At 35.3% G+C, this 25612-nt stretch overlaps 1 protein-coding gene across 3 annotated transcripts in view; it reads right to left on the bottom strand.

Moving 5' to 3' along the window:
• The window catches only part of NDUFS4 (NADH:ubiquinone oxidoreductase subunit S4), an 88248-nt gene that overhangs the window by 2660 nt on the left and 59976 nt on the right, over positions 1–25612 (bottom strand). The window contains exons 3-5 of one of the 3 annotated variants that reach the window (XM_023523611.1): positions 21122–21294; positions 16447–16520; positions 15838–15869 (exon numbers count right to left, since the gene is read on the bottom strand). In XM_023523611.1, coding sequence (XP_023379379.1) covers positions 15838–15869; positions 16447–16520; positions 21122–21294 — 279 coding nt within the window. The remainder of the gene's footprint in view (positions 1–15837; positions 15870–16446; positions 16521–21121; positions 21295–25612) is intronic. The other 2 variants (XM_011380603.2, XM_023523613.1) reach the window with 2 other exon arrangements.

The following is a 25612-nucleotide window of genomic DNA, read 5'->3' as shown; positions in this document are numbered from 1 at the left end:
AGGCAGAGAACAGCAAGTACCAAGGCCTGAAGCAGGGATGCCTGGTAGTCTACGTCCTATGTTCTTGGTCCTGTGCTAAGTGCTTTAAATGCATTTATTGAGTTTTAAAATTGAATTCATAGGTTGCTTGGCTTATGAGGTAGACATTTTTTTACACCCCAATCTTATATTTAATTATGAGGAAAAAGCACAGAGAAGGACACAAAAGCAGCCTAAAGGCAACCTGGCTAATAAATGACAATGCCAGGATTTTAACCCAGGTTGACTTTACAGCTATGTACCTAACCATCTCATAAATAAAACTGCATTTCTTTAAAAATATCTTGTAAATGCAATTTTTATCAGTTTTACCCCTTTCCTTTCAATCTGTGATTTCATAACTTTTTTTTTCCTTTTAAGAATCCCTGGAAAGTGAGTCTATGTCTCCCATATGACCCCATTAGTTGTAAAGAAAAGAAATAGTTTCTAGTTTCGATTCTGTGTCTAGTTATAATGACTGTTGGTAACTTACCCAAGACATCCATGATCTTTTCTTACCACATGATGGGTGATAAAACCCATGTTCCTCCCCACTCTGCCTCCCAACACATTCTCCAGCCCAACAGAAACATTATAAGAGGAACTGAAGAAATGAGACAGTACTTGGAAATATTTAGGAACTGGTATTCTATACAGACACCTGATAATCACTTTCTCATTTACATGGTTAATCTGTCTTTCCACCACTAGAAGGAATTTTTTACTTAATCAGAATGCAGTCCTAGCTCTATTATCTGTTCTGTTCATGGAGTCTCAAAATGCTGTCAGAGTCACTGCAATGTGAGAAGACTCAGGTTTTGTACACATAAAGGAACAACTGGTTTGGGTTTTCTCCTGGTAACTAAGGAGTGAGCTGGCTCTTGGGAACTGGGAGCCAGATTATAGTTGCTGTTGATGGTGATAACAACAATAAATAGAAGTATCATTATAGGGATTGGAATGTGAATGGGCAAAGCACCCTGTGAAAACAAACACATGGAGGAAACATGCATTTGCTAATAGTATCCATATCTACGTTATTACTCTACCACAGCCACCCATGATTGTTAGGATGAGTACAGGGAAAAGTTTCTTTCTCTCATTTTTCTGTGGAAAACAACTTTGTTTCCAAAGCTGCACAAGCAAATGTGCTTCTCTAAGTGAAAGCAAAAAAGGGTATGAAGAAGTCTAATGACAATTCACAATAGAGACTGAAACGCAAGTCACAGTCTACATCTACCTCCCTTTGGATTTTCTGCCCATCATTCAGGAGACTTTTCTACCATGCAGGACTGATGCTATAATAAAAATCTGTTTTTTTTTTTTTTCTTTGAAACTATTAAGACTCTGACCACATATCCAAGCATCCCTCTCCAAAATGTTTACTTTACAGTGCCTGGATAAACAAGTTTATTGGTCCCACTATATTTCATAGTACAATCTTTCCCAAGTTATTTTTTGTAATATTGTGGCAATATAAAGGCTTCTGGAGCAAGCAGTGAGCTTTAGCTAAAAAGACAAAATAACCATAATAACACTTGAAAAGACATTAAACATCTGTACTTAATGGGTAAGTTATAAGAATTGTACTTATCTTTTTCTACTTCCCATTTGAAAACTCGTTCTTAAAAAGAAAACTTAAAAGAAATACCATATAGAAATTTAAGAATGGAGTATTTGTGAAGTTCTATAAGAATTACTTTTCATCCCTAAAATAAGGGATTTTAAAAATGTTTTTAAAATAAATAACTCTAACTTGATTTTCTGAATGAGAACATAGAAGTGAAAACATGTGCACTCCCTTAAGAATGCTTATATAAAATCAAGGTGTAGTCTATGACAATGGTCCCATATGTTGTTCTATTGGGACACTGAAAACCAGTCCTGTTCCTCCCAGCTGTGCAGCAGCAGAAGATCAAAGCAACTAAGCCCAGGGCAGCTGCCCAGGGATGGGGCAAAGCTCCTAGGGCTGCTCTCACTTCCCACTGAGGAGAGCAGCCATATGGCACGGATTAAACACAAATCCAACCACCAGCACCTAAACGATGAGAAGCGGACTCTCTTTGCTGTTTCACATACTGGAATGCTTTCACAAAGATATCTGAACTTTAAGTCCTAGTATCAGAGAAGTACTTCTGGCAAATGCTCTAGTAAACTTAAAATATGATCTGTAATATCCTATACCCAATTTTTTTTTTTTCAGAAATACACCCATTTATTTGTTGGTCTCCAAACTGGTTGGGATATTCCACTTCCTGTGATATGTTTGGAATAATTGTTTCAAATGCCACTCCCTCATCCCGCCCCCGCCAAAAAGCCTCTGAACAAAACCAGATCACAACAGTTAACTTGTGCATTCCATGTATGAAACAGAAAAAGAAAATTCCATTCATTTTTATTTACAGAACCATTTAATATTTGATTCAGTAAAGCAAAAACAGAAACATTCATCAGTGCTTTTACTGCTTATGAAATACATTACTTTTAGTAACCTCGGTTCAAGTCCTGCCAGAGGTATTTCTTCTCCTCTAATAGCCTAATCTCAAACCCTGATTTTAGTTTGAAAATGAACAGTTTAATGATTTCTCCTGTCCATTTCTGTACAAAGCAAGAACCAACACATAATTTGGCACAAACTGGCATAACTGGCAGTCACTGCTAACTGAGGCATAGGATCAGAATAGCAAAGGCTTTAGGAGGCCAAAGCGAAGGATGCTGGTACTTGGAAGGTTTCAAGATACCTCACCAGGCTATGTATTCATATTATGCTTCGGTGAAAGCAAAGCACCAACTTATAAAAGGGAGGTAGGGGGCTTTTAAGGAATTTCACTTTAATATTTGGGATGGGGTCAGAATAATTTAAACATATCTTAGATCATCTTTTATAAAATATTATGGAGCTGAAATAACTGTTTTGGATACACTGGCAAAGCACTCCTTTTCACAAAGATTATATAAAATAATTTAAACAAGCAAATAAGGTGAAAATGTCAGGCATGAGAAATATTAGATAACATCTCATACCTGTCACAGCTATAATACTTCAAAAAAAAAAATTCCACCTTTGAAGTGATGGTTGACAGTCCCCTTTTACCTTTTCAAATACTATAGTTGCTATACAGTATTATTTCCAAAGCAGTAACTGGAATCACATTATTCAAAATTTGCTACAAAACAAACCGGTTTGTGTTCCAAAAGTATATTTGAAAATCAGTCATTAGAAATTTTAAACACATTTTTCTAGAGAAAGAAACTATACAACAATGGTGGATATCCAAAAATCACTAAGATTTTGATGTAATCGGTCTGGAGTGTGGTCTGTGCACAAGGACTTCCGGAATCCTATTTAACTCACAACACACTAGGAACCTTACTAAGCCATGTAGAACGCTAGCTGTTATGAGAAAGATTTTTTTCAGACTTCCAATAGGGAATCTAAGGAATTCATCTCTCTCCCTCAGGAGCCTTAGCAGTCAAGTTGAACATTTCCCTAGCCACAAGACAGCCAGTTAGTACCTGGGCCTGGGGATTGAGAAGAAAGAGGTAGGTAGAAAAATAAATTGGTCCTTCCACAGAAGATTATGCACTATCTATAGTGTAACACATCTTAGCCCTATTCATTGCCTTTATTTTGTAACTCTGTAAGTTGTAGGTATAAGGTATAAATAATATTTGTGGATTCTGTATTTGTGAATTCACTTACTAAAATGTATTCGTAACCCTAAAATCAACATTCACGAAGCTTCTATGGTCATTGACCATGACATGCATAGAGCAGTGATCAATTTGAGTCACCCCAAATGTTTCCAGCTGAGATCAAGTAAAGTAATACTCTGCCTTCTCGTTTCACCTCTAGTTCTGTAAGCAAGTATCCTTTTTGTGGAATACTTGCAGTCACTTTTTTTTTTTTGCATTTTTGTGCTTCTTGGTGATTTTACTGTTGAAAAGGCCCCTCCCGCACCCCCCCCCCCCCAAGTATAAGGCTTTCTAGTGTTCCTAAGCACAAGAAGGCTGGGATGTACCAATGTGTGTTAGCTAAGCTTTGTTCAGGAGGAAGTTCTAGTGCTGTCAGCCCTGAGTTCAATGTTCATGAATCAACAATACACATGAAATGAGGTGTTTTAGACAAACACACATAAAAACAATGTGTTATGTATTGATCAACTAACAAAATCTTGTGATCAGAGGCTCACAGGACTCTAACCGTGTATTTTTCTAGGAGCAGTATTTCAGATTCCAGTATTCGCAAATTTAGTGTTTGTGGTGACTTTACAGAACTGGTACCTCCCCCCGACTCCCCCGTACCAGTTTTGTCTCTGTTTGCAACTTATCTCAATATTACTTTATATAAATTTGAGCTGTTTTGGCCTTTCCTATGAACTGGTTATAATATCTGCCTAATTCCCTTATTTCATGTTCATTTATATCTATATATTAGAGTTATGATTTTATCTCAGGAAATACTCTTTTAACAATTTTGGCAGTTCCACCAAGATGCCTAAAAGATTCATCAACCAAAGCCAAACAAATTTGTTCACCAGAAGTGGTGTGCCTTATTTTTAAGCCCAGGCACATCTTTTCTTGGCTCCAACAGGTGAACTTAAGAGAACTTTGCTGACTCTGTTTTTCTAATTTTAATTTTGCTCTCTACTACTCCTGGGTATTGGTGTTATGGTCTGATCATTTGATGATTTCTTTAAATGTATTAATGGTTTTAGAGATCTATTCTCTGTTGGGTGAGAAATAAGAAATTCTGGTTAGTCTTTTCTGTCTATTTGCGCTCACACAAATGAAGAATTTGTACTAAGAGAACAGCTCATTAGTATGGACCAGGGAATTTCATAATTCTGTTTACTAATATAACCCATGGCTAATATTTTAGAATTGAAGTTATAAGCTCTCTGCATGACTATATGTCTGTGTTACTATATGTCTGTGTGACTATATGTCTGTCTACAGGTTTGTCAGTTAAACAGTGTGTCAATTTAGGAAAGCCTTTACCTCATTATATGTTTAGGTAATATTTTTCTACCTCAGGTAGTATTAATTATATAAAATCTCTTTAGGGGGCTTATATAAGTGGAATATTCCTAAAAATTCTCAGAAAACAAGGAAATTGAACTTTTAATACTTTTAACATGCTATAATTAGAAAGTATTCTTAGAGAACCTAAAAAAATTTAAGAATTGAAGTTCAGATAACATAGGTAAATCTTTGGCAAACATGACAAATTTTAGTTTAATTAAAATAGCAATGTGTTCCCTAATTTATCAGTTTACATAAAATACAAATATTGATTTTTATTCTACCTGGATATGTTCTTATACAAGTTTACAGATCAAATAAGCTAGCATTACTTCTGTTTAATGTTTATAATTCTGAAAAATGTATATTTGTGTTTATCCAAAATGAATCATTATTCTGACAGTTTTATTTCAACAGTAATTTTGCAGTATGTCACTGTGAAATAAATTTCCAAGATCTTTGGGTAACTTAAAACCTTATTAACGGATATTATTTAGATAGCTAGATTACTTCTAAGAATACTGAGCATTGATTACTAAGCAAAAATTTAAGTTTATATACTTTTGCTTCTTATTTTTATAGAGGCTGTAACTTTAGGTTTGTTAATGGACACATTCATTTTTGCAACTTGGAAAAGCTGGACTATAAAGAAGGTACATGGTTGTAGAAAGTTGTGTTCCATGCATGAGTTTTGCTAGTCTAAAATGCTGTTGTGTATAAGCTTTCAATTATCTGTTTTCTCTATGAAATCAAAGTAACTGGTTAAAAGATACAATTAATATACATAAATGAAACTTCTTGTAGAATAGTGGTAAAAGATCAGAACTTTGTATATAAGGTAATGAGATGTGTTTTTTGTTCACTAAAGGAAAAATAGTAAGGTTTTAAAGTAAGTGTATTATTTCAGAATAAGAAAGAGACTGGTGAAGGACAAAACCTGAATAGATAGAGAAATAAGATTTGCAAAAAATTTTTGTCTTATAGTATGTCTAAAAAGTCTGAAAAGCTATGAAATGTGTTAAAATCTTAGCAAAGTTGGCTCAGTTTTGATAAGGTTGTTTCATTAGTTTACTATTTATCACTTTTACCTACAATATGGATTATTTTTGTCTAATCTGCTTAGATTGCAAAGGTTCTGTGGCTTATCAGAATAACCTTATTTGCTTTATGCTAACTTTAAGTCCTTGATGACTTATGTAAAAGCTCAGGTTTTTTACAGTTACATTACTTTCCATGTTTATAAGTTTGATAGCCACTTAGAAATGAGCAGCCAAATATGTTTCTTAGACACCCATGATCCTATTCCTAAGTGTTCAAATCTGACAATTTTTGATTTCTCTCTCCCAAATCACACCCTAATGGTAAACTAAAAACATTCAGAATATCTTTGCACCTAAATTATCTTTGAGAGTCCCCAGAGGGACTCTGGAAAATCACAAAGACGTATTCTTTCAAACATAAAAAGAAAGGTGCTAGACATAATTAGGTTTATTTGATGTGTTACTATAGATGAGCTGCATGGGAAGAGCTGTCAAGAAGAGTTGCTTAACCATCCTGAGGTACAATGTTAATACAAGTATTTCAGAAACTGTATACTACATGCTAAGAATAGAGATTTGTCAATGACCTTACTGTCCATGGTACCTTTATCAGAATAATGGTGCTGCTTTGCCTGATATTAGACAAAAGTATAGGTTATCAGTCACAATTTCAGTTATTTTTAAAAATATTAACTTGGTTATATCTTTACTTCTTTAGTTTGGATCTTGTATCTTTTAGGCCAGAATAAGTAAATTGGAAATCCGTATCACTTATCTAAGGAATTTTATTTTTTATTTACTACAGTTAGTATACAATATTACATTAGATATATTATTTTCAGGTGTATAATAGTGATTCAACATTTTCATACTTTACAATGTGATCACCCCACTAATTCTATTAATCATCTATCACCATACAAACTTATCACAATATTATTGACTATATAATTCCCCTCCACGAACTTTTCTCCCCCATCCCTTCCCCGCAGCTCCTCTCTGGCAACCACCCCTTTAGTCTCTATGAGTATGCGTCTGTTCTTTTTTTTTTTTTTTTGCATCTCACATGTAAGTGAAATAGGTATTTGTCTTTCTCTGACTTATTTCACTTATTATTATTATACCCTCTAGGACTATGCATGTTGTGACAAATGGCAACATTACATTCTTTTTTATTGTTGCATAACATTCCATGGTGTATACATACCACTTCTTCTTTATCCATTCATCTATCAATGGACACCTAGGCTGCTCTCATATCTTGGCTACTGTAAACAATGCTGCAATGAACATTGGGATACATATATCTTTTTGAATTAGTGTTTTCATTTTCTTCAGAAAAATATCCAGAAGTGAAGTAGATCTATTTTTAGTTTTTTTAGGAACTTCCATACTGTTTTCCATACTAGGTGAACCAATTTGCAGTTCCACCAACAGTGCACAAGGGTTCTCTTTTACATATTATTTGTTGACTTTTTGGTAATAGCCATTCTGACGGGTATGAGGTTATGAGGTTTTATTAATATACAGATGTTAAGGACCTACCCCACACTTACTGAATCACTTTTTCTGGTACTGATATGTTTTTGGTATATTCATAGTATATTACGTCTCAAGATTATTATGTCATATCTCAACATTTTTTCTCTGTAAAGATTATGTTCATTTTTATAAATCAGACGAACATCTACTGTCTTCTTTGAAAATAGGCTTGAATAATTATTTACAGATATTTTGTCTAACATTTTCGGAATGACTTTAATGTCACTTAATGGTGGCATTCTTGTTATGAAGTCATATAGTTCACTTTTGCAATTCATCATTAATGTTAACTTCAGCCATTTTAAGTCTTTTAACATTTGCAAATACTTTTGTTTGTTTTACTGTGATACTTCCCTGAAAGCTTTTGCAATCAAGCTATAGGCCAGAGAGCTTTGTCTTCAACAAAGACAGACTGTCTTAGAGCTCCATGGAGAACTTTATTAGGTACTTTTCGGTACAGGCTTCTTCTGATGGCATCACTTAAACAATTTTAAGGCCATACTAGTGGACTGAGTCAGAATTCCCAGAACTCAGTTGAGAAGTAGATAAAGATGTGATCCAGTGAAACAAGAATTAACTACTTAGGACTGAATGAATTGATGAGAGATGGTTGTAGTTTTTATTTGGAATATTTTTGATATTATTTTAATGTTCTATTTTCTGGGCATAGAAGGAAGTTATCTTTCCTCTTGAGGTATTTATAATTTATTACAATTTGGTAGACTTTGCTTTGTAAACTAAAATTTATATCATTTGTAGATGATATCTTACTCTCCCTGTATGACCGCTAAAGAATTTGGGAATTCCTGTCGAATGTTCTTATTTTCATGTTAACAGTTATTTCTACATGTTCAATTAAAATAGGTCCATCTTTTTATTAGAACGTAATTGGAAACAATGGTTATGTAACCAAAGCTTTAACTGGAATGACTATTTGAGAATGAAGCTAACTTAATCAGGAGCCAATGCTTACAAAGTCCTTCTAGCGAAAGTGGCCTGGCACTGGCTGGCAAAGTTCCCTAAGGTGGTGAGAAACCTTAGGATAGTTTGAGAACCTCAGGATATTTTGCAGACTTTGAAGAAGGAAGGAAGTTGCCCAAGTTAATACACGCCACAGAAAAATCTGGTAGCAAGTTATTGGTTTGGCTTCCTAGTCTCAAGAGACTTTGAAAAGTCCAATTTAGATACCTTATGAAAGTTTTCAGGAAAGAAAAAGAAACCTTAAGAAAACTCATGTGGTAAAGGGGAGCAGAATGTGTCTCCCCATAATATGCCCCTTTGGTATAAGGATTATCTTGGGCTATTCTGAAGAAATAGTAAACAGGAAAATCTCTGAAAACAGTAGTAGCTGCCCTTGGGTGAGGGGCATTTACATTTACAAGGGAAATCTTCATTTGTTCCAGAAACATCTAGAAATAGAAACTTGTAAATGGAGAAGGCTTGGATTTAAATCTGCATAGAAACCATACATTTGTTTATAGTGTCTGATAAAGTCCCTTAACTTACTCTCCCATCCCTGTCACGGTCATCTTTTGTCTTTAGTTGGAGACAAATCTTTTAAGGAAGTGGCTAGGGCCATTTGGGGGAGTTACTTGGATTTCCTGGGTTTCTTCTATGTACATAAGAGGTATACATGTTTTTAAACTTATTTTACCATGTTATTTTTATTGAGGTGGGGGTGGTTCTCAGCCAAGAAGGGTAGAAGGAAATGTATTTTTCCTTCTACCCTTGGGGGAGGAGAAAATTTCCTCTTTTCCCTCTAAATTAAATTGACATGAGACAGATTAGCAGGAGAAAACAGCTGAAGCCACCACCTTAAATATCATCTTTAGGTGAAAACAAGAAAAGATGTTAGGAGAGGTGGAGTCGGTTGAGGGAGGTTACCAGGGAAAGCACAGCAAGCAAGAATGAAGTTGTTAAGCAGATTTCAGCCTTCTGCATAGATAAGAGCTTCTAGAGATAAGGTCATTGCCCTTTTCGAGGTACAGTGGTGACATACCTTTACATATGTAAATGTCTTTTACAAAGGATAACTTCTACTTTGGTTTCCAGAGTTTCACCCCTATCTGATGTTTCTTAAAATTAACCAGCCAAAAATAATTCTTATGCCAAAAGTCATATTTTAGGGTGACAAACTGTTCCCCAACAGTGTCAAATTAACACTCCTGCTATGCCTATGTAAATAATCAGGCTAAATATCCCAATTTTATTTTGTGGTCATAATTAATCTTTGAGATTTTTTTAAAAATAAAAAACATTTAAGTGTAAAACTACATCAATAGCAAGCCCTTTCCTTTCCAGGTTATCTGATTTTAACTCAGTTCCTTAAGTCGTATATAACCGATAGATATGCAAATTCTGTCCTGTGTCCTACAGCTAGTGATTTAATTGATTCCCTGCCCCAATTCTGTCTCCCTTTGTATTCCTTTTTGCCACATAAATTTTTGTTTCAACGTTTACTTTGAACTGATTATATCTACCTAGTTCCTTTATATCATGTGAATAAAATAAATCCTTTAACACATGTTTTATATCTGTATTAGCTTCATAATTCTTTGTATTAAAAACTGTCTTAACAGATATATGAATGTGAGGTTGAGCCCCGCATTAGGTTTAAGTTAGGTCGAAGTGTAGACCTTGCAGTTGGTGTCCTGGGCTGCAACTCCAATCTCTTTCTTTCCCTGGATCAAGAGCTTGACCTGTCTGCATCCTTCGCTGCTCCTACCTTCTGTGACTTCAGAGGTGAGTTTTCCTTCCCAAAAGACCCACTATGAACAGAATGCAGTTTATCCTGTCTTTTTATTACTAAAAGAAACCCTCTATTTTGAGAATTTCAAAGGAGTTTTTATAGTTTACAACAATGAGAAAAACACAGGGGGTGAAATGGCATACCAAAGAAAAGTCACAAAGTTTTAAATCAGATCAAAAAAGGAAACAGTCATTTCTGGTTTTCATTAGCATGTAAATGGTAGTAGATCCTAGCCTTCTACTACCAAAATTTTCTAAAGCTATCTTCCACCTCTCTAAAAGATGCAGCTTCCTTCTCCTCATGGATTCGACCCCATCATGAAACACAAGACAAAAGCCACATGGGTGAGAAAGGTGGGTCTTTTCAGTACACAAAGAACTGAAGTAAGATTCATCTACATTTCAAAGAAAACAAAAAGTATCCTTCAAGAGTTTCTCAGGAATATATGCTGAGGTCAAAGAAAGACCTTTAGGATGAAGATCTGGGATTAAAGCCGAAAGACACAGGGATATTTATATTTTCTTTAGTTTGTATGTTGGGGGAGGGAGAAGTCAGAGTTGGTACTGTGGAATGTGGGGAGCAGGAGGGAAAAGAAGCCAAGGGAGGACATTTACTCTTTTCTCTCTCCGTCTCCCCACCCCCGCCTCCCGCCCCGTTTCACAGAACCAGCCTTCCACAGAAAATGAGGTATGGTGAGAAGAGAGACCTAAGCAAAAAAAGAGAAGCAGGGGGTAAGTTGGTGGAATTATCAATAACAGAAAGAAGAGAACATTTCTTTTAGTCTGAGATGAGGGCATTCGTATATAAAAAGATGGATCTGCACAACACCTTACTTTTGGGTTAAGAAATTGAAAATAGGGGGTTGTGTAATAATACAGGTTTCTCTTAGCTCTTTTATTTCATTTCATTATTATACGTAACGGAGTTTCCACTTACCCTTGATTCATACTGGGTAAGAGTGCCTAAAGAATAGATTTCTTGAGTATAAAATGTGAACTTTTCAAAGTTGGATATGGTTTTCTTATTTCTTATATTCCCCATAGGATATGTATTAATGAAATACTTACATACGTATATAATATATATCTTGTATATTGCTAAGTACTCTAGATCAGTGCTGTCCACTAGGAACATAAATGAACCACACATACAATTTTCTAGTAGCCACATTAAAAAATCCTTAAACAGGTAAAATTAATTTTAATAAATTTTCCCAACCCAATATATAATCATTAAAATATGTAATCAATATAAAAATTTAATATTTTAATACTAAGTCTAAAATCTTGTATTTATTTTACAGTTATAGCATATGTCAATTCAAACTGGACATATTCCAAGTGCTACAGAGTCACATGTGCCTACCATATCAGACAGTACAGACCTAGCTGATTAACTCTTAAGATATAACAGCAGCATATTCCAACAGAAAAAACCAAAGGACTTGGGCTCTATCAGGAACTATATGACTGATCTTGGTCTTGTTTTATTGACTTCTCTAGGCCTTAGTATTTAGAAAGAGTTCACAATAAATAACATACATCTTGAAAACAACTCTAAAGTTATCAAATGATCATCTTAAATATACTGAAATATGCTCGAAGGTGCTAACCCTTAATAAACTCAGGATAAACTACAAATGAACAGAAAACGTTTGCAGTTGTATTTTATAAACACACTATAAGAAATTGCTAATGATTTTATAATTTTCTTTCTTCAGATTTCTAATTAGATGGAATTAACAGTTCTCCTAATAGAACAAATAGCCAAATTCACCTTGAACAAAAACTTAAATCATAATCTGGAGAAAATAACATCGTTAAATATACTGTTCAAATTCACCAATATTTATTGAGCACATTAAAAGATGAAGATGCATAGGACTGGGTGTTTCTTTGGTAGGTGCTTATAATCCAGTAGGCAGGATAAAATATTACAGTTTGAGTATAAGGATTATGCCTATTTAACCACTGATCTCCAGAGCCTAGCCACCACTGCTGGCATAACAACAGGGTAATCAACATACTGAATACCAAAAAAGTATAAAGTACAAAACTCTAAGAACTGTAAGAAAGGAACAAATTACTGTGGATGCTGAAAGAAAGAAAGAGCACATCCAGTTGGGGGTGGGGAAGGGAAATAATATAGGGGATCAAGGAGGAGGTAACATTTAAAATGTACTTTGAAGACTAAGTTGGAGTTCATAGGGATAATGATGAATAAGGGAACACAAGTAACATAGATGGAGGAAAGTACATCTAGCGATAAGGGTAGAATGAGTTAGTTGGGCACAGTAAGATAAAGCTAGGTTAATGCTTTAGTGATTTACTGCTTATATTGTGAAGAACTTTGAATTATTAGTTGAGGAACATATCTATTAGGTATAGGCCCTGCAAGATGTTCGAATAAAGAGTAATTTTGAATTTATAAAAATATCAGAAAAAAGGGTCTTGGTATTGAGATGGTAAAAATAAGTTTTATACAGGGCTCAGTAAATCTTTTCTGTAAATAAGCAAATAGAAAATATTTTTAGACTTTGGGGATCCTGTGTTCTCTATTACAACTATTCCAGTATAGCTAAAAAGCAGTCATAGACAATACACAAATGAATGAATATGGCTGCATTCAAACAAAACTTGCTCACCCACTTATAAGTATCTCACCTTGTTAATGTTATATAACGTCTCTAAAACCTCAGTTGCCTTAAACTATAAAAATGGTGATAATAACTGTTCTTGCTTCATACAGATATAGTGAGGATTAAATTAGAATAAAAAGTATTCAGTGTAGTAACTAGCTCATAACTTAGTGTTAATGTTAGTTTTTGCGATGATGCTCATTACCCAAGTTTGAAATATAATCTTGTTCCTCAATATAGTGATTCTCTATAATGTCAAGGGAAATGGTGCCCACTCCCCTTTTTTAACCATTTAAAAGTAAGAGAAATGAGAAAACTAAGAAGGGAATGAATGAAAGGTGGCTCATTTTCAGAAGAGTCCCTGAGTATACAAATTACCTTTTGTGTGGTAGTATTAATTTAACCTAACCTATTTCTAGGTACTATTGAAAGGCAAACATTTTACTATCAACAAAGAATCATCTATATCAACAAAAACATTTTTTTTCCCTTCTACAGCATATGATGAATAAGGCACTGGTTTAGACAGTAAAGAAATAAAGATATGTATGAGGTGGTCCATGGGCTTAATATCCTTACACCTATAGTTTTGGAGCATTTACACAATCCTACTTCTCATTTCAAAGTAAGGAGCATGCTTATAAAGGCTAAGTATAGTGAAACATGCCTTGTTCAAGCTCTCCTGTGAGGCAGACCATCATGAGAATCCTAGTTACTAGCCTCTTAATCCAACAGTCTTCATATATTAGTGTTTCTGAAATGTTTCTTAATGCCCTAACTTATCAAACATTGGTTCACCCGACCTTCAATAGCACTAGCTCACAACAAAATCTTAGGTGTGGGGGGAGGAGAGGTCCGTTTCTATGCCCCTGCCCTCCCATTACTCACCTATTCAAGAGAGGCAAATTAGAATGGATAGGATGCTAGGTAATTTGAAAAAGATCCTCCACTCCATGATTTTGTACCATTCTATGATGTTTGTCTAGATTTACTGCCATAATAGCTAGAAACAGAATTCATCTATTTAAAGATATATAATGCTAAATGTTAAATAAATGCAGCAGATCACAAGTACTATAGTGAATTCAAGGGTGGGATAGTCACTGAGGACTTTCCCAGGAGATGAAGGTGGCTTCAAATTCTTATTACATTTTAGAAAGTCGGTAATGTCACCAGATATCCATTGTGTAGGTTTTGTGTAGTGACTAAGACAGATATAATTCTTGCCACCTTGTATGTTAAAATTCCTAATCTACTGTGGGCCAAAAGTTTCATAAGGAACTAGCCATTAAGTTTTTTCAAGTTATACCGTCTTTGATAACGTTCAGTTTTCTTTCCTGGGGAGATCAGCACCTGATTTCAACAACAGCAGTGGCTAGTTCACACCTGCAATTCACATCACAACTGAAGTCATATAAGGTTCATTCTGAGCTCAAGGCAATCGAGTCCAGGCAGATACAGAAAAACTTTACCTCTCCTTTACCTAAAAGAATTTAGATAGGGGGCCTGACCCATAAAGAGCTATTACCAAAAATAACTTTTATTTGAATGACCTACCTGTAGGGCAGGACAAACATTCCTTCTTATCATTCTGTGAGTTATCCTCCTCCCCTTTGAAGCCCTATCCCAATCCCTAGTTCAGGATAGCATAAAAACCTCAACTGCACACTTGTCCTTGGGTATCATATATTTAATCTGTCTTATGTTAATTTGATTATTAGACCCTATAAGGATAGATAAAAAATTTTTCTTCCACAAGTTTAAAAAAAAACAATGTTAATTTTAAAGCAAAATATCTTAAAGACTATGATCACTTTGAGATTATGCAATCAGAAATTTGAAAATTGCCAAGAAAGTGTTAATAAGGAATTATACTTACAAAAAGTTTAGTTTTTAAAAGTCAACTACTAATTGAATTTATGTACTATTATATAGCTATTTATATTCTAAGCACTTTTTTATTAACTCATTCAATTGTCAGTTACCACTATTTATAGGAGAAAATGGAAGTACAAATCATACAAATAGTAAGAGACTCAACATGGATGCAAATCCAGGCAATTATACAATACTAACTTGAGGTAAAAAGCAAATACTTAGATATTAATAATACTAACCTTTAGTGCTTTTACATATATGTCAAATGTCACTAATATTTTACATTTATATATTACCTTATACTAACAGAATATTTAAGTAGACATTATCTTATTCAAATAGACAACTAAATTAGATTCAAGTTCAATTTGACCAACTAGAACAACAATATATTAGGGACAAATGTACAGTAGTGCATTTGAATCTGAGACAAACAGCAGAAATACCGGATTGAGAGAGGGAGGGGTCAGAATCTGAGATACCAAGTGTCTACTGTATCAGGTACTGAACTAGGTACACCATAAGTGCTATTATTTCAACAGTGAAAAAAAAAGTTCATTATGAAATTAATCCCAAATCACATATCTTCAAAGTAGAATAATGAGGATTAGAATTCAGACTGGTCTAACTCCAAAGCCTCTCTTCACTACTGTGTTACACAGCTTAACAGTAGAAAATGAGGGAAAAAAAAAGACATTTTGCACTTTTGTTAAGCTCAACATAAACCAATAGTTAACATGCCGCTTAACAGTGGGGATACTTTGAGAAATGTCATTAAGAGATTTCCTTGTGTAAACATCACAAAATGCACTTATACAAACCTAGAAGGTATAGCCTACTACACACCTGGGTTATATGGAATTTGTGTGCCTAAACATAAACACAGAAAAGGTACATTAAAAATACGGTACAAAAGAAAAAGTGGAACACCTGTATAGGGCACTTACCATGAAAAGAGCTTGCAGGACAGGACATTGTTCTGGGTAAGTGAATGAGAAGGACTTGGATGTTACACTATTGTAAACTTTATATGCTTAGGCTACACGAAATTATAAAACAACATGAGACTAAATCAAGCACAGAAGACAATGATGCAATCAAGAGATGATTGAGAGTGGCTATGATAATAACTATTTCCAAATAACTAAAGAGCTATTAGGTGGAATAACAGACATGGATTTGGCTTGAAGAGCCAAAGAAGAAATTAATAAACAGGTGTCAAAACTGAAAGGTTCAATTAGAGTTTAAGAACCAAATGTTAGTGATTTTGCAGAGGGATTCATAAACAAGGGAGGAGTTAGAAAAGTTTTATTCCATGCCTCTACTTCAAATTAGAGCAGTTTGGCTTTTATGTTATGTGGGCATTCCATTTAAATTTATTTTTTGGAAAGGGCTGTTCTGATGCTGTAAAAACTCTTAAAACCACTGACTGGTTTAGATACATTGAAGAATTTCAACTTAAATTCTATTTCCCTGACTGATTCTGGTTAACATTAAGAACATAAAATTGTATTTTGATTTCATTTGTTAAAGTAAAACAAAAACAGCAAACATACCATTTTTTTCTGCAAAGGCAACTGCGTCTTCTTTAGTACTAAAGGTCAGAACCAAGTTGGACAAGGGATCAGCCCTGTAAGAAACAATTTTTCCCCCAGGATTTAATAAACAATATTTAAAATAAAGTGTAAAATGTTTAGAAAATACAGTTACAATATCAAATAAGTACGCTACTGATGTTTATTTTGAATAAACACTTTTAAACAGTTAACTGTTTGAATATTTTTTTCTGCGTTAAATTTGGGAAATTTTCTGTCAAATTTTAATTGCAAAGGCATTCAGCAATTTTTAGTCTTTAGTAAAATAATTTATTCAACTCTTAAAAGAAAAATTAGTTGAATGAAAAAAAAACCCAAGAGGATTCTCAAACTGACCTTATAAATTCAAATTAAGAAAATTACTGATGAGTCCAACTGTCAGTACTATCGTTACCAACCCCCGCCCTCCGCCCCAAAACAGATGGCAACAACACCCACTCTTCATGACCCTTCCATCATTGTGGATAATACTCTTTACATCATTGACATGTAAAGCATGACTACTTAAAGCTCCAAGATCTGATATCTGAGTCCTTCAATTTAAGATAGTGGTAATGTTTACACCTCTACACAGATTCTTTACAAAATACCATATAACTTCAGCAATGTCACTTTTATTACTGTTTATAAAAAGGCAGAGAATTGTTTGCTATAAATGTTTATTATGAATCTCTCAAAAGTAAATATATTATTCTGTTAAATATCATGTAGAAACAGTGGAAGTAAAATACAGAAAAGAGGGTTCGGGAAGTAATTTGGATAGTGGAAAGATACACAGAGAATACATGGGAAGTAGCTCTCAATGAAGTGATGATCCATAAACTGTTGCTGCTGAAGCTCGTGTCATACATTATGTTACTATTCTGGGACTCTGAGATCCCTATGTATTCCTAGCATAACCTTCCTGCCTCGCCCCTCCCCAGACAAAAGAGCTTCACATTAGCTGGCTATATTAGTACTAATAACAAATGATAATTTTATATTGGTTCCTCCTTTTCAAAGCACGTACAATTTCTCAGTTTATAGTTAAATATACAGAGAACAGAGTTCAACATAAATACAATACAGGAATTTGATGAATATTGACATACACATTAGCTTAGGTGAGAATAAGAAACAATACAGAGAAAACTGTAGGAAAAACTCAGGACCCAGGAGCTCTATTTCCTGCAAAGGTGGTACAGCCTTCACTATTATCCTTACTTTGTGAATAATTACATCTGTAGGTTAAATAGTAACACTTCGCATCACTAAAGCCACCATCCTTCTAGCCACTCAGTTTCTACCCTTCTCTATCTCCTATATTTTGCAGTTCTTTTTCTAGGTATGTTGTCACCATGACCTTACACCCTTTTTTATTCTTCCTCAAACTGCTATGGTATTTTCCTAACTAATCTTTCTGCCTCCTTTTTGGATGCCCATCCACTCTTCATCATGTTGCTATATTAATCTTAAAGTTCAACTCCCAAACTCCTTCACTGCTCAACTTAAAAACTTTAGTTTCTGCTGTTCACCAATTTCAATCTCCTACCCTAGTGTTTAAGTACCTCTATAATATGATCAGAACCTACTTTCTAGTCTTTTAATTACTCCCCTTCAAAATAAACAATCAAATCAGATTACTAACTGTTCCTCTAAATGTAGCCTGTACGTTCTGAAAGGGACCAAAAAGCTTTACAACCCCGCAAACTGTGCCTTTTGGGATACTAATTTTAAGCTGGTTATTATGAAACAAAAGGCCTAAAGAACCTCTGACCCTACGCCTTTCTGAAGATTCGGAAGGAAAGGCCTGCTCCAGGGAATAAATCTTAGGATGTTTGCCTTAGCCTAATTTCAACTGAGTATAGTGGATGGGAGGGATACAGGCAGGGGCATGGTGGCTGAATCACCCACCCCGAGTCCCACTGCTTCTGGGACCTAGCAGGAATTTGCCTGCCATGTTTATTCTACTCTTCCTCAATTACCTGTAAGTCACCCATTTTCACTTTTGAAATCTAAGGTCCCCTTTTCCTCCTTTTCTCCTTTGTCAAAAATGACATATGCCCAATTTTGCCTGTCTTTGGAATTTTCAGGCCTATGTGAATTCTCTATGAGCACATATTAAAATTTGATTTTCTCCTGTTATTTTCTCACTATTAACTTATTAGTCCAGCTAGAACTTAGTGGGAGGGGGAAATTTTTTTTCAGTCATTACAGTTCCTACCAGCTCAATCTGTTCCTTCCACTTGAAATATAGAGAGAGGCCATTACCTCAGCATACAGAAGTGCATCCCAATCATTTCTCATGGTTCACACTGAATACCAATACTTTCCAAGAAGTCTTTCATACCCCAACTGTATATTCTCTTTTCAGTGTTTACTAAGTACAATTTGTGCTTATATTTTTGGACTTTATTTGCTCAGTTCTCAATTATTGAGGTTCTAATTTAGGTAAAGGCAGATTTGCCTGCCATTAAAATCAGATTTATCTACCTAAAAATTACATAATAATTATAAACTCTAGATAAGACAGTAAAAAAAAAAACAAAACCCAACAACAACAACAAAAAAAAACTGTTTGAAGAGACCAGAGTAACCAAAAAGCAGGAAAGGAACTGGAAAAGATTCAACCTTTGAAAGAAGGGACCCACACTGGAGAAAATCAAGGTTTACATAGTTTCATCTCTAAAGCAGCGGTCCCCAACCTTTTTGGCACCAGAGACTGGTGCTCCTATGAGAATCTAATGCCTGATGATCTGAGGTGGAGCTGAGACAGTGATGCTAGTTAGCACTGTGGAGCAACTGCAAATACAGAGGAAGGTTCCATAGCTCCCCAGCTGCTAACTTCTCGCTGTGCACCCAGTTCCTAACAGGCCACTGACTGGTACTGGCCTGTGGCCTGGGGGGTTAGGGACTCATGCTCTAAAGGTACTCTCTAGTTCAGAGAGCTAGAAGCACCAAGAACTCAAGCAGAAAGCTTTAGTCTCAGCACAAGGAGTCTGTAAATGGAGTTTAGGATTGCCAATGGAACTGGAAATTTAGGGGTAAAAATAGTGAAAAGGAGGAATCCTCAGAGCAGGTAGCTTTTAAACTACACATGAATAAGCAAGACTCTAAACAACAGCTGAGAAGGCTGAAGAACTGAGCAGAGATTTCAGCAGCTGTCTCCTTGCTACAGGGGAGAATGAGTTAGGATCCCCACAGAGTTAGGAGGACTGGGTAAACTCCTGTGCTTTCCGTCAAAACCTCAAAGGCCATGCCTTTTTAAACACTACATTCCAGGACTAAGACCAGGGGTAAAACTGAAACAGACCCACCCTAAGAAAGCATAAAATATATTCTCTACAAGTTCAAGGTCTTATCAGTAATTTAACTGTCTGCTAGAACAAAACTTATCTAATTGCCACTTGCTATTAACTAGATAAGCATAAGAGAATTAATAGGTTTTGATACTTCTTAACATAAATAGGTTTATTACCTGATAAATAACGTTTCAGGGGTTAACTGGCCTATTAACAAGAAGTTATAAGTTCACCAAAAGATATGTACAAGAATCTTCATTTTAGCATTACGCATAATAACCCCCATTGAAAACTAACCAAATGCCATCAATAAAGAGTGCAGTGGATGAATCTAGCATAGAGATGAACACATTAAAATCTCAAGTGACTTAAAGAGTAATAATATTTCAACTACTGGATATGGACAAAGTTGTTCCTTATAAATTTTGTTAGTCTCTACAAACGTGATTTACAACGATGCTCCACATATAACATGAGATATAAAATCCAAATATACAACACATCTAAAAATATTGTGCCTATAGATCATTTTGCTAAATAAAATATTCTATTTAAATAGCAACACAGCCAACATTTTTAACAAAAATTCTCCCAGGTACATTGACAGGAAAAAATGTTAAATATCACACTTTCTAAAGTGAGATAATTTACTGATAACTATCTTCAACTGAAACCTGGACACACAATGTTCTAGGAGTCTTAATAAGAATAATAATTTTCTAGACTGTCTGGCTGTTTTCTCTAGTAGAAGCTTCTTTTATTCAACTAGAGGCAGTTCTGCTATTTACCATTTGGGCCATATTCCATCAAAGAGATTTAGGTCACTGATTTCATTGGTGCCACAAAATTTGTGACCACTTTGTTCCAGTGCAGTATACATTTATTAATCACAAAGCTCAGGAACTTAAAAGTTTCCCTCAAGATAGCTAATATCTAAACTCATCTAGTCTCTTCCCCTTACAAACAAAAAAATACTTTATAAAGAAATTTTTATTTCAAAATAAGTATCACTATTAATACTATTTAAACAGTACATCTTAAGCTAATGTACATAGCTTGGGGAACATGCTAACAGTGCTCACAATGTCAGCCATTTTATCTAGTAAATAATACCCTGAAAAAAGACTTCCTATGGTTCATTGTGCTGGACCGCACTTATATGAATATTAAATATATCTTATATTTAAATAAATGTAATATATATCTATATCATAGAACACAGTGATGCCTATACAGTCTCAAAAAGTATTGTCATACTATACATGAAAGAGTTTGAAAGTCAGTATATTTAAAAGGAAAATCTACATAGAGAAGGAAAGCTGAAAACAATATTCAAATGAAACCAAATTACTCACGTCGATGCCCAACCCATCAAAGGATTTTCCCATCGCTCCCTGGTATCAAACTCCATCTTCCATTTCTTCGTGTTGTTTACTCCAGACTGCATGTTATTACGAGCAGGAACAAAGATCCTGACTTTTCTAGTTTTGATATGCTCTTCTGGAACACCAGTTAAAGTAGTGATATCCTACAGAAAAAACAAGCAAACATGTATCTAACAGCCCACATACACTCTACTTTGTTGTTTTTTACATTCATGCAACTTTATTCAGATTTATTTGTAAGTTGAGTTTTGTTAAAAGCTTTCTGGCTTATTTCACTACTCTGCTATTTTACCATATAAACTGCTGTTCTGATATTTGGGGAAAATATGTTGGGGGAGTACGAGGGTACAGTGAAAAAGGGTTCATAAAAAAATTTTAGGACCCTTTTATCCAACAAAGTATTGGTAATTTCTGAAGAGTCTGTTGGTAGAAGAGCTTGCAGTCAACAGACTCTTATTTCATGAGCAAGTATAACTGGTCAGAATAGAAAGAATATAAAGAAATATTAAAAGTAAGGAGATATAAAAAGTGATTAAATTTTAAATTTAAAAAAATCTATTTCCAGTGGTTTCTGTGTCAAACTGATTACGAGGCATTTCGGTTGAAGGCTTGAACCTTTTTGTAAACAATATCAATTAACAACTTTAATTAGCATTTTGATATATCTCTCTTTGGTAAAACCTACTTAAAAAAAGATACATCAAGTCTATTCAATAAGGTAAGCCAAAAAAGTTGCACAATTTTTGCTGAAATGTAAGATAAAAACAATGGTAACTTTCTTGATGCTCTTTGTAATTCTACCCAGTAACAAATGCTCAATTCTACCCAGTAACAATCTGAATGTATGCAATTTTGATGCCTCAGATTAGATATATTTATCAAATTATAGTAGCAGTCAGAACCCAAAATAATGAATTTGGAGTTTAAGTCTCTAGTAACGGGAAATACTTTATCAAAGTAAGATCACATTAGGGTCAACCATATCATTCTTATAAATGAAGCATTTTTAAATCATGATTCACTTAAGTAAATTTTAAATAACTGGTTAAGACTTCCAGTCAATATGGCAGAATAGGGAAACGCTGTTTGTTTTCTATCATAACCATATCAAAATTACAACTATAGAAAAACTATCACGAAGAATCACCTGAAGACTAGAAGTCCTATAACTAAAAATAGAAAGAAGCCACATACTGGTAGGAGGGGCAGAGATATGGAATGGGCAGGTCCCACATCCATGAATCAGGCAATGAATCAGGAGGGATATCTCGGCTGCAGAGATCCCCCCTGAAGAGCAAGAGGTTCCAGCTCAAGGGCCAGAAAAAGGAATCCCCATAACATCTGGCTATGAAAACCAGCAGAGATTGTACCCCAGTGAGATGGAGGGCTGCTGGAGACACAGGCACTATAGGTGTTAAAGGCCCAAGCACAGAGTCACTCACTCACTCACTTTGGACTTCAGCGTAAAGGCAGCAGGTTGAAAAGCACCAGGTGCATACAGAAAGGAATTAAACTGACAAACTTCAGGCCGAGGGCTGGAGAAGCAAGGGTCAGGACAGCTTGTCTGGACCTGAAGTGCTGGCACAGTGCAGGCAGGTGCCGAATTTGAGCTTTCCATTAACATGGCTCACAATGGTCCTCCTGCCCTGGTGATTACCTGAGATCCCACTCCACCTAACTCACATGCCCAGCCAAACTTCTTCCAGTGGCTCCTCCATAGAAATAGTCTCTTTCAGCTCATGCTACCGAATTTCCTGAAGTCTCAAAGGTCCACAAATCCCAAAGAAGCAGTGACTGGCCTCAGAATGCCCTGTATCTCTTACTAAACTACCCCAAACCCAGCATAAGTGACAACCAGTCTCATTTGCATTGTCACTCCTATAAGGTAGCCCCAAGGTTGGTATAAGCTGCAGCCAGTGTTGGCCTGGAACATAGCTTCAACTAAACAGCCAGAAACCAGGCACAAGAGGTGGCTGGCCTGAGCTCACACTGTGGTGCCCACCAAAGGGTCCCAAGCCAGGCACTAGTGGCAGAGGGCGTCGATTCGTAGCATAGTCACTCCCAAGCACCAACGAGCCCAGTACAAATGGCAACCAAATACAGATCACTCTGTAGATCCCACTATGCAACTCTAAGCTAGGCACAAAAAGCAGCTGACCTTGACCAGTACCAGAGCCCCTCGCAGAAGCAACACATCCAGTGGCCTACCCAACCAGCTCTGGAAACTAAATGCCCAAAGAACAGACTCGACTGACACCAGAGCCCTGCTTATACAGCTCCCGCTCCATAGAGTTAGCCACTGGCCCCACTTCTCCATACTAACAACTTCTCTACTATTGTCATGGCCAGCCCTCACAGCCAGTCATACTGAAGGTCAATCCTACCCACTGATGTAAGGGACACTACTGGAGCACCTGGCTTAGGTAAACAGGGAGACTGAGCCACCAGGCCTCCAGGGACACTTACTACGTAAGGCCAACACTGGGAGACATAGCAGATCTACCTAATAAATAGAAGTACAAGGAGTCAGCCAAAACGAGGAGACAAATATATCGCAAATGAAAGAACAGGACAAAACTCTAGAAGAAGAACTAAATGGAATGGAGAGAAGCAATCTACCAAATAGAGTTAAAAACACTGGTTATAAGGATGCTCAATAAACTTAGGAGAAGAACAGATGATCTTAGAACCTCATAAGAAGATAGAAACCATAAAAAGAACCAGTCAGAAATAAAGAATACAATAACTGAATCAAAGAATACATTAGATGAGATAGAGGATCGAATCAGTGACTGGAGACAAGATAGCAGAAAATACCCAATGGAACAGAAAAAAAAATTAAAATAAAAAAAATTAGAACTCTGGGACAAGATCCAGTGTACCAACATTTTCATCATAGGGGTACCAGAATGAGAGTGAGCAAGGAATTGAAAACCTATTTCAAAATATAATGACTGAAAACTTCCCTACCCTAGCAAAGAAAATGGACATACAAGTCCAAGAAGTACAGAATCCCAAACAAGATGAACCCAAGGAGGCCCACAGCAAGATGCATCATAATTAAAAATTAAAATGCTGAAGGTGAAAGACAATCTTAAAAGAAGCAAAAAAGAAAAAAAAAAAAAGCAATTAGTTATGTACAAGGGAGCTCAAATAAGACTGTCAGCTGATTCTTCAACATAAACTTAGTAGGCCAGAAGGGACCTGCATGAAATATTCAGAGATAAAAAGAAAAGACATACAACCAAGAAAACTCTACACAGCAAAGCTATCACTTAGAATGGAAGGATAGATTTTCCCAGACAAGAAAGAGGTAAAGGTATTCATCATAACTAAACCACTAACATAAGAAAAGTTAAAGAGGTGTCTTTAAATAGAAAACAAAAGATCAAAAACATGAATAAGAAAATATAAAAAAAGCAAAAAAATTTTCACTGACGAAGGCAAACATTAAAAGCAGCAGATCAAACAACTATGAAGCTAGTACAAAGACAAAATTAGGAAGATCGTGTGTAATTATAATGATAAATTAGGGGTACACACAAACATACACGCCAAAGAAGTAAACAATAATGACAAAACATAAACATAGAGAGGGTGAGAAAAACTGTAGTGACTTTACAATGTGTTCGGACTTAAGCAACCATCAACTTAAAATAGACTGCTACAAACATAGCTTGGTATGTATAAAGCACATGGTAACCACAAACCAAAAATCTACCAGAGATATACAATAAAGAAAAAAAAAACCCAAAACAAAAACAACACTACAGAAAGTCATCAACACACAAGAGAGAAAAAATAAACAATAAAAAAGAACAAAAACAACCAGAAAACAATAAAATGGCAATACTTACCTATCAATAATTACTTTTAATGAACTAAATGCTCCAATCAAAAGACATAGGGTGACAGAATGAATCAATAAAAATATCTGTAAATATACTGCCTACAAGAAACACTTCAGATTGAAAGACAGATACTGAAAGTAAAGGATCGGGAAAAGCTATTTCTTGCAAATAGAAACCAAAAAAAAAAAAAAAAAAAAAGCTGGGGTAGCAATACTTATATCACATAAAATAGACTTTAAAACAAGGGCTGTAACAAGAGACAAAAAAGGCCATTTAATAATAATTAAAGGGGTCAACTAAACAAGAGAATATAACTCTTGTAAACATTATGCACCTAACGTAGGAAAATCTAAATATATAAAGCAAATATTGACAGACATAAAGAGAGCGATCAACAGTAATACACCCACTGACATCAATGGATAGATCATCCAAACAGAAAAGCAACAAGGCAACAGTAGCTTTAAATGACACCTTAGATCAGATGGACTTCATTGATATTTTTAGGACATTTTACCCAAAGGCAGCAGTGTATACATTCTTTTTAAGTGCATATGAAACACTTTCCAGGACAGACATGTTAGTCCACAAAAAAACCCTCAATAAATCT

This window comes from Pteropus vampyrus, unplaced genomic scaffold, assembly GCF_000151845.1.
Source record: "Pteropus vampyrus isolate Shadow unplaced genomic scaffold, Pvam_2.0 Scaffold397, whole genome shotgun sequence".
In the NCBI taxonomy this organism is placed as follows: Eukaryota; Metazoa; Chordata; class Mammalia; order Chiroptera; family Pteropodidae; genus Pteropus; species Pteropus vampyrus.
Note: the sequence above shows the minus strand (reverse complement) of the source record. Positions and strands in the feature narration are given on the sequence as shown.